This window comes from Hemiscyllium ocellatum, chromosome 25 (assembly GCF_020745735.1).
Source record: "Hemiscyllium ocellatum isolate sHemOce1 chromosome 25, sHemOce1.pat.X.cur, whole genome shotgun sequence".
Taxonomy (NCBI): Eukaryota; Metazoa; Chordata; class Chondrichthyes; order Orectolobiformes; family Hemiscylliidae; genus Hemiscyllium; species Hemiscyllium ocellatum.
In genome coordinates this window covers 10,956,559-10,969,532 of record NC_083425.1, presented here as the reverse complement: position 1 = coordinate 10,969,532, position 12,974 = coordinate 10,956,559, and the positions used below count along the sequence as shown (strand labels likewise).

General features: G+C 39.4%; 1 protein-coding gene across 2 annotated transcripts in view; it reads left to right on the top strand.

Moving 5' to 3' along the window:
• Positions 1-12,974, top strand: part of pcyt2 (phosphate cytidylyltransferase 2, ethanolamine) — a 65,262-nt gene that overhangs the window by 12,144 nt on the left and 40,144 nt on the right. Inside the window, exons 2-5 of one of the 2 annotated variants that reach the window (XM_060844461.1) lie at positions 9,355-9,443; positions 11,388-11,549; positions 11,742-11,808; positions 12,659-12,743. In XM_060844461.1, coding sequence (XP_060700444.1) covers positions 9,355-9,443; positions 11,388-11,549; positions 11,742-11,808; positions 12,659-12,743 — 403 coding nt within the window. Of the gene's footprint in view, positions 1-9,354; positions 9,444-10,955; positions 11,025-11,387; positions 11,550-11,741; positions 11,809-12,658; positions 12,744-12,974 lie in introns of those variants that run through there. The other variant, XM_060844462.1, reaches the window with a different exon arrangement.

The window sequence follows — 12,974 nt, the reverse complement described above, 5'->3', positions numbered from 1 at the left end:
TTAACATCCTATGCAAAATACCCTGCAAGGACTGCAGCATACATTTAGACAGACTGGCAGGAAACTAGCCACCAGGATACATGAGCACCAACTAGCCACCAAAAGACATGACCAATTATCACTAGTATCCATACACACAAACTGCAAGGGACACCATCCTGGGACGAGCTAAACAAAGGCACGCACGGTAATTCCTAAAGGCTTGGCATTCAAAGGAGGACTCCACATTAACAAACGTTTCAATTTGGACCATACTTACAACCCCTCAGAAAAAGAACCAGAAGTGATATCACCCATCACAATAGACCAAGACAGGTAAACAGCAAATGGGCCGGAACACCAGTGCTTCATCAGAAGTTCACTGATGTTACCTAGCATGGTTTTGAAACATCTGAGAACAAATCTACCAGCTCAGCAAGCAAACTTACAGCCTGAACTGCAAGTCTTCTCCAAAACTGAAAACAAGGTTGACAAGAAAAAAATGTGCTGAAAATGTGTTGCTGGTTAAAGTGCAGCAGGTCAGGCAGCATCCAAGGAACAGGAAATTCGACACTTCGGGCACAAGCCCTTCATCAGGAATGAGGTGCCCGAAACGTCGAATTTCCTGTTTCTTGGATGCTGCCTGACCTGCTGCGCTTTAACCAGCAACACATTTTCAGCTCTGATCTCCAGCATCTGCAGACCTCACTTTTTACTCAAAGAAAAAAATGTGGACTTGACCTGATAAAGCAGCGCTCAGGAAACTTGATTTCACACAAACCAGTTAGGCTATAACCTGGTGTTGTGTAACTTCTGACTGGACCTCATCTCCAGATTCTTTTCTCCAAGGAAAACAGTCCCAACTACTTCAATCTAACTTCATAGCTGAAGTTTCTCATCCCAGGAACCATTCTTTTCACTCTCTTCTGCCCTTTCTGAATTGCATTCACATCTTTCCTATAATGTTGTACCTGCAGTTTTATATACCATACTCCAGCTGAGTTCTAACAGTTGTCTTGTACAAGTTCAATAGTACCTCCTTGCATGTGTACTGTATGCTGTCACTAATAAAGCCAAGAGCAGTGTTTTGTTTTAATTGCTCTCTGCCACCTTCAGTGACTTGTGCATGTATCTACCTAGGCACCTTTGCTCAACATCCCCTTTAGAATTGTACCCCCTGTTTTGTATTACATTTCAGTGGTCTTTCTACTAAAGTGAATCACCTTGCGTTTTGTAGCTTTGGAGCTGATCTGCCACCTATCTGTCCACTCCAGAAACTTGGAATTACATGCTATCCTCCTCCATTTACAGTTCTTCCAATTTAGTGTCATCTACAGAATTGGAAATTGTCGTTTATCACCTAGATCCAAATTATTAATAGTATCAAACAAAGCAAGAGTGCCAATGAGCAACGTCATCTTCCAGCTCAAAACATCTATTGAACAGTGTTCTTCATTTTTATATCACTCTACTAACTTTGCCCATGCTGCCACTGTCCCACTTTATACTATGACCTAAAACTTTGCGAGGTCATAATTTGAGAGGCACTGTATTCAGTGTCTTCTGGAAATCCATGTATCATATCATGTCATAATCCTCGTCCTCGGCAACACTTTTTTGTTACCTCTTCAAAAAAAAGCTTCCAAGTTGGTTGAACGTGATTTCAGCTTTAAAAAAAAATACATCCCAAAGCTTTTCCATGTGACTATTGATTCTATCATGAATAATTGTTTCCAAATGTATTCCTGCTACTGTAGTTAAACTAATACAGAATACTGGGATTGCAGTAGAATAAGAAAAAGTCAAGTACATTCAGAATAAAGAGGGAAGCAACAAAACCTAACAGCATGCGAAATCTTGGATGTTATCGGGGTGGGGGAAGCTGAATTCCGAAATGGAAAAAGAACTTGTGTTAATGCTAGTTTAGCAACTAACTGGAGCTTTGTGTCCAATCTGAGCACTGCATTATTGGAATAATCAGAAGCATTACAGAGCATGCTTGTAAGATCCATGGAATGGGTCCAGAAATGTGAGACTTCAGTTGCAAAGAAAGAGATTAGTAAAGGTGAAGCTGTTCTCCTTGGAAGAGATATTTGAGAGGAGTTTTGATAGGCTCTGTCACGAGGGACAGCACAAACATGGTGAGAGGAGGGGAGAAGAATTCTTCTTTGAAGGATTAAGAACTAGAGGATGCATGATTTTAGATGAATTGGCAAAAGAGCCAATGACATTGAGGAACAAAAACAGCAAATGGAGGAAAAGTTCAACAGGTCTGGCACCCTCTAGAAGAGCAAGGGTCACTGGACTTGATGTTAGCGCTGCTTTCTCTCCACTGGTGATACCAGACAGTTTCTCGAGCGATAACTTTGTTTTAGATCTTCAGCATAAAGTCTTTTGCTTTACACTAGAAGGAATATATTTTACTGGCATTAAATAGCTAAAATCTGGAATGCACAGCCTAAAGGTGCAGTGGCAAAAGATTCACTGTGACTTTCAAAAGAAACTTGGACCATTATGTGAAAGGGGAAACAGATGCTGGGTGAAAGAAGCAAGCAGCTGCCTGTATGGCTAACAAGTAGTTCAGAGAACATCAATAGCATGAATCTGATTCCTATTCCAGATGTAGACTTGGGGACTTAGTGGAAGATTACAGTGAACCCCCACTGTCCAAAACCAAACTACAATACAAATCATCTCCGAATAAAGCATCAATAGGAAATGAGCCAAGGATTTGTCTGGTAGAGTGAACGTGGAATGGAACAGGCAAAAGATGGGAGTGGCTCTGAGTGAGTTACTTTTTCAGAGGGCCAATACCGATCTTGCAGACAAATTTTTTGTGCTAACTTAGTTTAGTATAAGATGTGTTCATGTTTATAAGAATATATTATTTAGTTCATTAATATTTTTTAATCAACAGACACTGGTAAAGTTAACGCTCAAAGTGGCCATCTTTATTCATGTTTATCGGGCTGCTTTTGAAGAAATGAGCTGATTTTGTTTTAAATAAAAGTATTTAGCCTTCATATTGAAAGCATATTATTCCACACAAAATGATGCTACTGATGGTACAGCTGGGGCAAGTCAGATCTCAGTAAAATATAGCTTGATTTTTTAAAATATTTTTGTACCAGGACAGGTTGCTCTGACTGCTTCAGATACTGGTCATGATTTGGAGATGCTGGTGTTGGACTGGGGTGTATAAAGTTAAAAATCACACAACACCAGGTTATAGTCCAACAGATTTAATTGGAAGCACACTAGCTTCCAATTAAACCTGTTGAACTATAACCTGGTGTTGTGATTTTTAACTCCGATACTGGTAGCATATACAGTACTGACCCGTAGCCTACCTCATGCACCCAGAATGTCTTGGCTGAAACCCTTCAGGGAGAAACCGAGGACTGCCGATGCTGGAGATCAGAGTTGAAAATGTGTTGCTGGAAAAGCAGGTCAGGCAGCATCCAACTGGAAAAGCGCATGCCCGAAACATCGACTCTCCTGCTCCTTGGATGCTGCCTGACCTGTGCTTTTCTAGCAACACATTTTCAGTTCTGAAACCCTTCATGTAACGGTGTTGAGGCTGCAACATCTGTTGTTCAATTTTGTCATCTGAGGTTTCTTTTGTGAGCTGGAGCAGGGGGAACCCACAGGTTCTGAAGGGCTGAGTATGTCTTGCTTCTGCCCCATCTGGTATTGGTGTTCTTGATGCCATTGCACACACCCCTGCCCTAGATCTGGGAGGATCAGATTTAGGAGCAAATTACTGCAGATTCTGGAAAGATTGCTGGAAACCTCAGCAAGACAAGTCGCATCCACGGAGAGAGTGTTTTGAGTTGAGATGACATTTCAGCTCTGAAGAGTCATGTAAAGTGTGCTGGGGACAACATTTTGTGCAATTGTGGAGGGAGTGGTGTTGGAGTGCTGGGGGAGAAACTATATTGATAGTTCAGATTAAGTGATCAAAATGTGAGAATGGCAGAACAACTGTCTGATTACCAGACTGGAAAGAACAGACAGTCCTACTGAGGAGGAGGGGGAGAAGAGTATGGCAGAATGTAACCAACCAAGCTAAAAGAAAAGATGAGAATGGGTTCACAATCTGAAGGTGTTGAACTCAATATTGAGCCCACGGGCTGTAGCGTGCCTAGTCTGTAGATGAGAAGTTTGCACTTCTCGTGAGTATTGCAGCGTGCTGAGGACAGACAGGCGAGCATGTGGGCAAGCTGCTGTGTTCCCCAGCTGAGGGAAGTCAGAGTTCTGCTTGCGCACTGATTGGACATATTCCACAAAGCAGTCACCCCGTCTGCGTTTGGTTTCTCCAGTGTAGAGTGGGTCACATTGGGTGCAGTGAATACAAAACAAGTTTGGAGGAGGTACAGGTGAAATGCTGCTTCACTTGGAAAAACTGTTTAGGCCTTTGGGGAGGATGTTAAGGGATAGGTGTTGCATATTCTGCAGTTACATGGGAAGGTGCAATGGTATTGGTTAAGGAATGGACTACAGATCCCAAAGGGAAGAATCCCTGCAAAATCTGCTTTAACCTGATGTGGTGTCATTGCCCCAATGCAACTCTGCTGGAGCTGTCCATGTAATTGTGTGAAGGGTGGTCCTATCATGTAAAATGCAACATTTTCATATGCAGGTATTTGGGTTGAGCTCTACAGGGAGATACTTGAAAAACCAAAAAAAATTAACTTTAGTCAAACTTTGGTTAGAGCGTGCTTTTTGATTACTGACCAAAGTCCTGCCCTCAGTGTCAAAAAGATGTGGAGTAGCAAAATCCACAATATGATCCATATGCATCTCTCCTGCAGCCTATTGGCATTGATGCTTTCAAATCTTTGCTCAGTAAGGATATGAGAGTAAGTGTGAGTGGGAAGTTGGGAGTGAAGCTTTGAGCAACAATGAAGTTGCAAGAGCATAAAGACAAAGGAGCAGAGTAGATTATTCAGACCAAGTTTGTTTCGCCATTCAGTTGGATCATGGCTGATCTGATCACTCTCAACTTCACTTTCCTGCCTTTTCCCTTTTTAACCCTTGACTCCCTTATTGATTTTAAGACCTCTATCTCTGCCTTGAATATACTTAATGACCTGGCATTAGCAGTTCTCTGCAGTAAAGAATTCCGAAGATTTATTACCCTCAGAAGGAATTCTTCCTCCCCCTTCTTAACAGTAACCTTATCTTGGAGTAAGGGATTGATGAGGTAGTTAGTAGAAAAAGTTGTAATTTAATAACTATTTAGTAGGTAAAATTACTAATATTTATCACTTTATCTCATGTACCATGATAATTTATAGATTTATTGGGATTGGTTTATAAGGTATCTTTCAGTTGCAACTTCTCATTACCCATGTGATGATGCTGCTCCTTCAAGGTTATGTTGTCCGTGGTTTTTTCTAAAAAGGGGTTGTAAAAGGTGGAGGATCTGATTTTGTCTGGATTAGGCCACTTTGATTGCTGTAGACAGTACCTGTTAGCTGCAATCAGGAAGAAGCACTTTTAGGGATTTTGTAAAACACTTTGTACAATGAAAGGGGAGTGGCCAATTCTCCTGGTCGACGGGTTTTTCTAGTTTGGTTTAGTTTTAAACTGGGGACCTAGAGAAACGGCTGCAGTGGAAGAGATTCTATGTTTCAGCCAATGATCCCTGGCTGACAACCCCCCCCCCCCCCCCCCCCCCCCCCCCCCCCCACCATCTCTCCTGTAAGAACCTGTGTATGTATTTACCTCTTGGCTAAGGGGGTATGTTTGAGATGTTGCAGGAAATCGGAAGAGCATCATTAAATTGCCATAGAGTTGCTTGGGTTTTCAGATAGATTGTTATTCTATATTCTGTTTTATTATGCTTGTTTCATTTGATAGTCTGTAAATAAACTTTTGTTTGAAACTGTAATTTGACCAGCTGCATCACCCCTGGAATATTCATCCTATACCTGCTTAAAACAACTCAAAGCTAGGGTCTAAGCTACCTTTTGACATGTTTTGAGGGGGTCTGGTCTGATTTATAACATTTTCAGGCTTGAAAACTTCAAGTTTTGTAAGCATTCTGTCATTGGTGTTTGCCTCATGGTTATTAGCCTCTGAAAGTAGTTAAACTGAATATCTTCCATGTCTTAACCTGTACTGGAACAGTACCTGACGTGCTCTAAGAATATTAAAATGTGGCTTCATCTGACTTGTACTGTTTTGGCTACTTTCTTTAGCATTTTTTGTTAACTTTTATATACTGATAGTTTTCCTATAATGCAATGGTTCTTGTGCAACCCTGTAAGATAGAAACCTCGTGCTTTAGAAGCAGCGCTTAGTGTTGGCGATGTAGTCACTTCACAGCCAACGCGTTTAAAAGTTTGCTCTTTAGAAACAGTGTCCCAATTCGTCAATTACATCACATTAGTGAATTTGTTAATGGAGCACATGTTATGGCAAATCGATCTATATGTATAGCATATACCCTGTGTATGCTTTATGGTTGGACCTTCTGGGCACTACAAAAAAATCCCAAAGTCTTTGAATATTATCTCCATGTGTAACACAGAATTGAAACAAAGTATTTTCTTTGTGATTGAGTGTTTAACTATCTGCTGTAAGATGCATACAAATACAAAGTTATTTAGCCTTTCTAGTACCTTCAGTCAAAATGCATTATATTTCTTCCACCTCTTCCCACATCTTGACTTCAAATACATGGCAAAATTGAAAATTTGACTCAGCAAGATGGTGGCGATTCTGTGGACAGCTCTGCCTAACAGCCAAGGCATACTGGTGTTTTTTGCCATTCCTGGCCAGCTTGTGGTGGAATTGTTAGTTTAAAACCTTAGAGCACATTTGTTAATATTTGAGTGGGAAGGATGCCAAAGGGAAAAGGATTGAGCAAACAGTAGCAGGGAGGACACTCCCCTGCAGCACCTACCACACCAGAGACTGCCTCAGCAGCAGCCTCTCCTGAACCTCCCGGGGACCTGACAGACTTGCAGGAATTGGTTGCAGTGATGGAGAGATATACCTTGAAAGTTGGGGCTGTGATTGAGGAGATCAGTGGGGAGATTCGTGCCCAGGTCCAACCTATCTAGTCCATGCTGCAGAAGCATGACCAGGAGATCCAGGGCTTCTTGGAGAGGCAGAGGGTCAAGCTAAGGCCTCGGAAGCTGCGAGGGAGTAATCATCCAGTCTGATCCAGGTGCTGGGGCGAGAGGTGCAGGCCTTGCGAGACCATATCGATGACCTTGACAATCGAGGTCGGAGGATAAATCTCTGAATTGTGGGCTCCCTAAAGGTGAGCAGCCATTCAGCTTCTTTGGAAGTTGGTTGCCGAAGTTTTTAGGCCTTCACATGGAGTCCAGCAGGCTGCAGATTGAAAAGGCTTATCGGGTTACAGTGCACAGGTCAGGGCTGGTGCTAAGCCCCCACCTGGTCCTAGTGCACTTCCACTCATAAGGACAAGCAAAAAGTGATGTAAGCTTCTAGATTACTGGGAAATGATCTGCAGGCACTGCTCTAAAAGGAGTCAAAAAAAATTCACTTTTTCCAGGATTTCTCAGCAGCTTTAATTCGAAAGAGGAAGTCTTTTGATGAAGTTAAAAAGGCTGAGGAACCTGGACATCCGGTACTCCATGAGATACCACGCAATGCTCCATTTCAGCCATGAGGACTCAGTTATACATTTGACTCAACAGATAAAGCCAGAAACTTTGTAGACACTTTAAAATAGATGGACTGGCCTGAAGAATACAGTTAATGTTTGTTCTCTTTTCCTTCCTTCCTTCCTTTTTTCTCTTGTTTTCCCTTTTTTTTAACTCCTTTCTTTCTCCCTAATAATTTCTCTTTTGGAAGGGAGGGGAAAAATATACTTGGGATAAGTTGTTCCATTTTTTTGATAACTGGATTTTCTGATGGGAAATTTTGTGGATGTTCCCCTATGGGCAGGGGAAGAGTCTTCCATTCAAGGTCTTATGGTTGGTTTTCTACGTAGTTTTTTGGTAGTATTAGTTGTTTATAGTTATGATAGAGTAGTTTTTGTGTATGTATGTATGTGTGTGTGTATATATATTTTTTTCTTCTTCAACTGAGTCTTTATTTACTTGTGCTCAGCACTTTGAAAGCAGGGTTCTCCCTCCCAGGGGTTCAAGGGTCTCTGAAAGGGGATATGACTAAGTGTCTTATTAAATGATGCACCTGGAACACCAGGCGAAGTCATTTGTCTGTTAAAAGGAAAAAAGTGCTTTCTGGCCTTGAGGGAAAGGGGTTGATATTGCTTTGTTGCAGGAAACCCATTTTGATGCAGAACACCTGAAATTACATTGGGGGGTTATGACTGGGTATCCTTTTCATCCTTTACTACTAAAAGTAGGGGAGTGGCAGTACTTATCCAGAAAAATCTTCCGTTCACATTATTAGAATAGGTGAAAGATGAGCAGCCAAGCATAGATGTTCTGTATTGTGTTTTATTGTTTAAATTTTTCATTTTTTAATCTGTTATTTACTTATTTATTGGTGTTGCTTTGCACAGTTAGGGTTTGTTTTGTATTATAGGGTAGGTTAGTAGTTAGTAGACTGTAGTTGTATTGTAATTTTTTTATTATATTGATTTTGGTTGTATTTTTCAATTTTGTAAAGTTAAAAATTTGCTAATAAATATATTTTACAAAAAAAAATTAACATTTGCTTCCATTTGCCCTGAGTAACCCATGCTTGTGTGCATGACATGAATTCAAACTTTTTTACCCTTTTTTCATCTGTGTATCCTTGTTCTTGTGTTGTGGCATAGCTTGAAGTTCAATTCTGGAATAATTCGGAGTCCTTTCAATGAGAAGCATCCCAGTTGCAATCATTCAAATGTTGTAAGTTCTGGAATGAATATCTGTTTTGGGCAAATTAAATAACAGGCAGTTTCTGAGCTTGGACATTGAACTGAACTTCCCCAAGTAGTAATTTTTGCCATTATGTAATAGTGGGGTGAGGATTGTTGGAAATGTCACTTTGCTTTACTGATTAGAAATCCTTATCCTTGGACAGCTTAGTATCTAATATTTTCTGCAAACTAGATTAAATATAAATATTTGTAAATTTTGAACAATTAATCGCAATTAGTAAATTGTAACATTGTGAATACTTGAAGAGACAAAGAACCGTTTATTGCGTATTTTGTCTTTGTGCCAAAGATTCTGGAAATATTTGAGAACATGATGCAAATAACACAAGAATGATCAAGATCAAATAAAAAAAGACTTTTTTTTTAAAGGCAGAGGAGAAACAAGCCACTATTTTCCAATGATTTTAATTTTAGCTAAGATTTTGGACAGTATATATAATGCTTTGTGAATTATTATTCACAAATGTTGGAACGTGTACTATGTTTGTTTGTCTGTCTTTCAGCTATGATATGGTGCATTATGGTCACTCCAACCAGCTGAGGCAAGCACGTTCTATGGGTGATTACCTCATTGTGGGAGTGCATACAGATGGTAAGTTGCAAAGTCACTATTTCACACTGCTTTAGTTGTAATCACCCAGAGCACATTGCTTCCATAGTTATGGTATTAGTTGAATACTTAGTTGTTCAAATCAATGATCTCCACTAGTTTTCCTTGTTTTGTAGAAATAAAATTCAACTTTTCTACAAGTGCAAAGCCGTGATTTAATGTTTTTAAAATACTTTATTTAAATGTGCCTGCAATAATGTGACTCTCAAACTGTTGCTTTATGTCAGCATGTAAAAAGTGAGGTCTGCAGATGCTGGAGATCAGAGCTGAAAATGTGTTGCTGGTTAAAGCACAGCATTTAACTTGAACTCCGCACCGCCCTCCTAACCTGCAATCCTCTTCCTGACCTCTCTGCCCCCACCCCACTCCAGCCTATCACCCTCACCTTGACCTCCTTCCACCTATCACATCTCCTCATTCCTGATGAAGGGCTCTGGCCCGAAACGTCGAATTTCCTGTTCCTTGGATGCTGCCTGACCTGCTGTGCTTTAACCAGCAACACATTTTCAGCTTTATGTCAGCATGTTTAGTTTTAATATTAAAAGTATAAAATGTTGTATGCAGTACTTATCTGTAATCTGCCAAAGAGAATCAACTGTCTTCAAGCTTTCTTTATTTGAATGTGATGTGGAGGTGCTGGTGTTGATCTGGAGTGAAAAAGTTAAAAATCTCAGCACCAGGTTATAGTCCAACAGGTTTATTTGGAAGTACAAGCTTTTGGAGCACTGGTCCTTTGACTGGTAGTGGACCAGGATTATAGGACACAACATTTATAGCAAAAGATAATAGTGTGGAGGCAAGCAAGAAAGCCTCCATGAAAGAAGTAAACCAGAAGAGTGGTCAGTAGGATCAGGATAATGAAAATAACATTAGTGCAAAGTACAGTAAGGATAAGAGCATGATTTTAGGAAAGAGTAGGGTGCTTAAGGATCATTATATATGCAGCCAGAAGACTCTGGTAGGGTTCTAAATGAATACTTTGTGTTAAAAATAGAGCAAAGGCAAAGAGGAGATTCTGAATGGTCTGACAAGCTTAAAAGTAGAAGCGGAAATTAGGTGAGAGAATGATGAAGTTGATCATTCTTCTTTTCTTGATGTTACCTCGGTAGGGATCAGCTAAGATCAAGGATCAAATCTGAAACGCCCTAGTTTGTTTGGCTGAGGTACTGTTATGTTTTGGCCACCAGAAGTATTCGGGAAGCTCTTGCAAAAGTGACGTTTGCAATGTGTCTTTGTCAATAGTTATAGGTTCCGTGCTTGCAATCCATATCATCCATGCTCCACAGATGCAGTGCTGAATTTCTATTGTATGAAATTCATTCTGAAAGAATAATTAATACATCGGAATTTTTTAATTTAAAATTATCTTACAAGGTACTTTTTTTTGTAATCTATTATGGTAACAAGTTCTGTATTTATCTTGATCTGTTTATGGGTAAACATTAACTTCAGTCTCTCATGCATATTAAACTGTTCCCCAGTTCTTGTACTAAAATTAATCCTGAACACTACTTGATAGTTTGACTCCTGCGTCCATTGAGTTGATGTTTTCTGGAGGTTTTAGTAAGGTCTTTTTCCTCTCCCCTTTTAAATGTCTGTCTTTCTGTCTCTGTCTTGCAATTGGATATTCAGTGAAATTTGAGGATATCTCTCATCTGTAAACTGCATTGATCACTTTATGATCAATCAATATTTTGTATGTTGTACCAAATGTAAAAAGTACCAAATGTATCCTGCCAATGACCCAATTGTTAAATTTAAGAACAGTATGTTAGCACAGTGTTACATATTACTTTAAATATGCTCGATAGGTCATTATTTAATGTGCCTGATGTGACTGGGGTTGGAATACACCTGGTAATCATTCCATTCAATTTTCCCTTTTTAATTAAAAAGAAGCTAATAATTAAACATTTTTTATTTCAGAGGAAGTTGCCAAGCACAAAGGTCCGCCTGTATTTACACAGGATGAACGTTACAAGATGGTCCGTGCAATTAAGTGGGTTGATGAAGTCATTGAAGGAGCACCGTATGTAACAACACTTGAAACGCTGGATAAATATAATGCTGATTTTTGTGTACATGGAGGTATGCTGTGTTCAATGATGTAATCAGCTTCTTTTGTCATTCAAGACTATAAAATTAAGATTTTAAATATCTATGTTTGAACCTTTTTTGAGACTTAGAATGAAATATATATTTCAGACACTTCTGTAGATGTTATTCCATTATTGCCTTAGATTAGTATTGAATTAAATTTTTTGCTCAACTGTTTTGTAGATGATATCACTTTGACTGCTGACGGAAAAGATACTTATGAAGAAGTGAAGAGAATGGGCAGATATAGGTAACCATGCTGCTTAAAAGCCAAGTTCTGGTATTTTTATACTTGTCAAAGGAATTGTTATAATAAAAACATTTAGAAATTTGAGCCTGCTCCACCATTCATCGCGATCATGGTTGATCGTCCAATTCAATAGCCTAATCCTGCTTTCTCCCCAAAATCAGTTCAGAGGGCATAAATAGAAACAAAAAGTTTGTATTCTTTATTTTCATGTTAGTGAAGAACGTAGTGCCACCTATAATGAAAATTCTACCCTTGCTCTCCCTCAACAATGCCTTGAATTTATATCGTGCATTTAACATGGTAAAATGTCAGGCACTTCAGAATAGCAGTATCTAACTAAGTTGGATACTGAGCCGCACAAGGTTAGCTTAAAACAGAGCTAAAACCTTGATTTGAAGAGAGGCTTTCTAAATCTAAATCAAAAGGCCATGGCGTTTGAAGACTCAACCATCAGTAATGAAGCACTTTAACCAGTAATGTACAAGAACAGGAGAAGATAGAGGTTGAGTGGGTTGAGTTCATGGAGAAATTTGGAGATATGGATGTGGATTTTACACTTGAAGTGTTAACAGCCTGGGAGCCAATGTTGGTCAATGAGCACAGTGGTGATTTTGACTTGGCTGAGTTCGGATATGTCTTTTTTAATAAGTTCAATTTTACAATTGGAAAACTAAGGCCAACCAGGAAAATACTGGCTTAATTAGGCCAAAGTATGAAATGGACTGGCTGAAGGTTTCTTCTAGCAGTAAAGGAACTAGTGCAGGAGCAAAGTCTTTTATAAATCAATTAAGTGAGAAGCGTGACTACCAATGCTCGAGCCTTTCTGATTTTCTTTTAAAACAATTTTCAGAGAGTGTAAACGCACACAGGGCGTTTCTACTACAGATCTGGTTGGCCGAATGCTGCTCATGACTAAAGCTCATCACAGTAACATTGTGAGTAAATATAGTTTTTTAAGGAAGCGATTTTTGAGCCCATATGTGCCAGATGTTACTAATGTTGGCATTGTGTATTTAATTTGTGAAAGCCAAATAGATTTGTACTTGAGTGCTTTAATCCCCTATGCTAAAACCAATTTTAAAGAACAGATCCTATCTAATTTTAATGTCAGCAGATATTACAGATATGAGTTATTTGCTTTGAAAATTGATTATGTTGTGTTAATG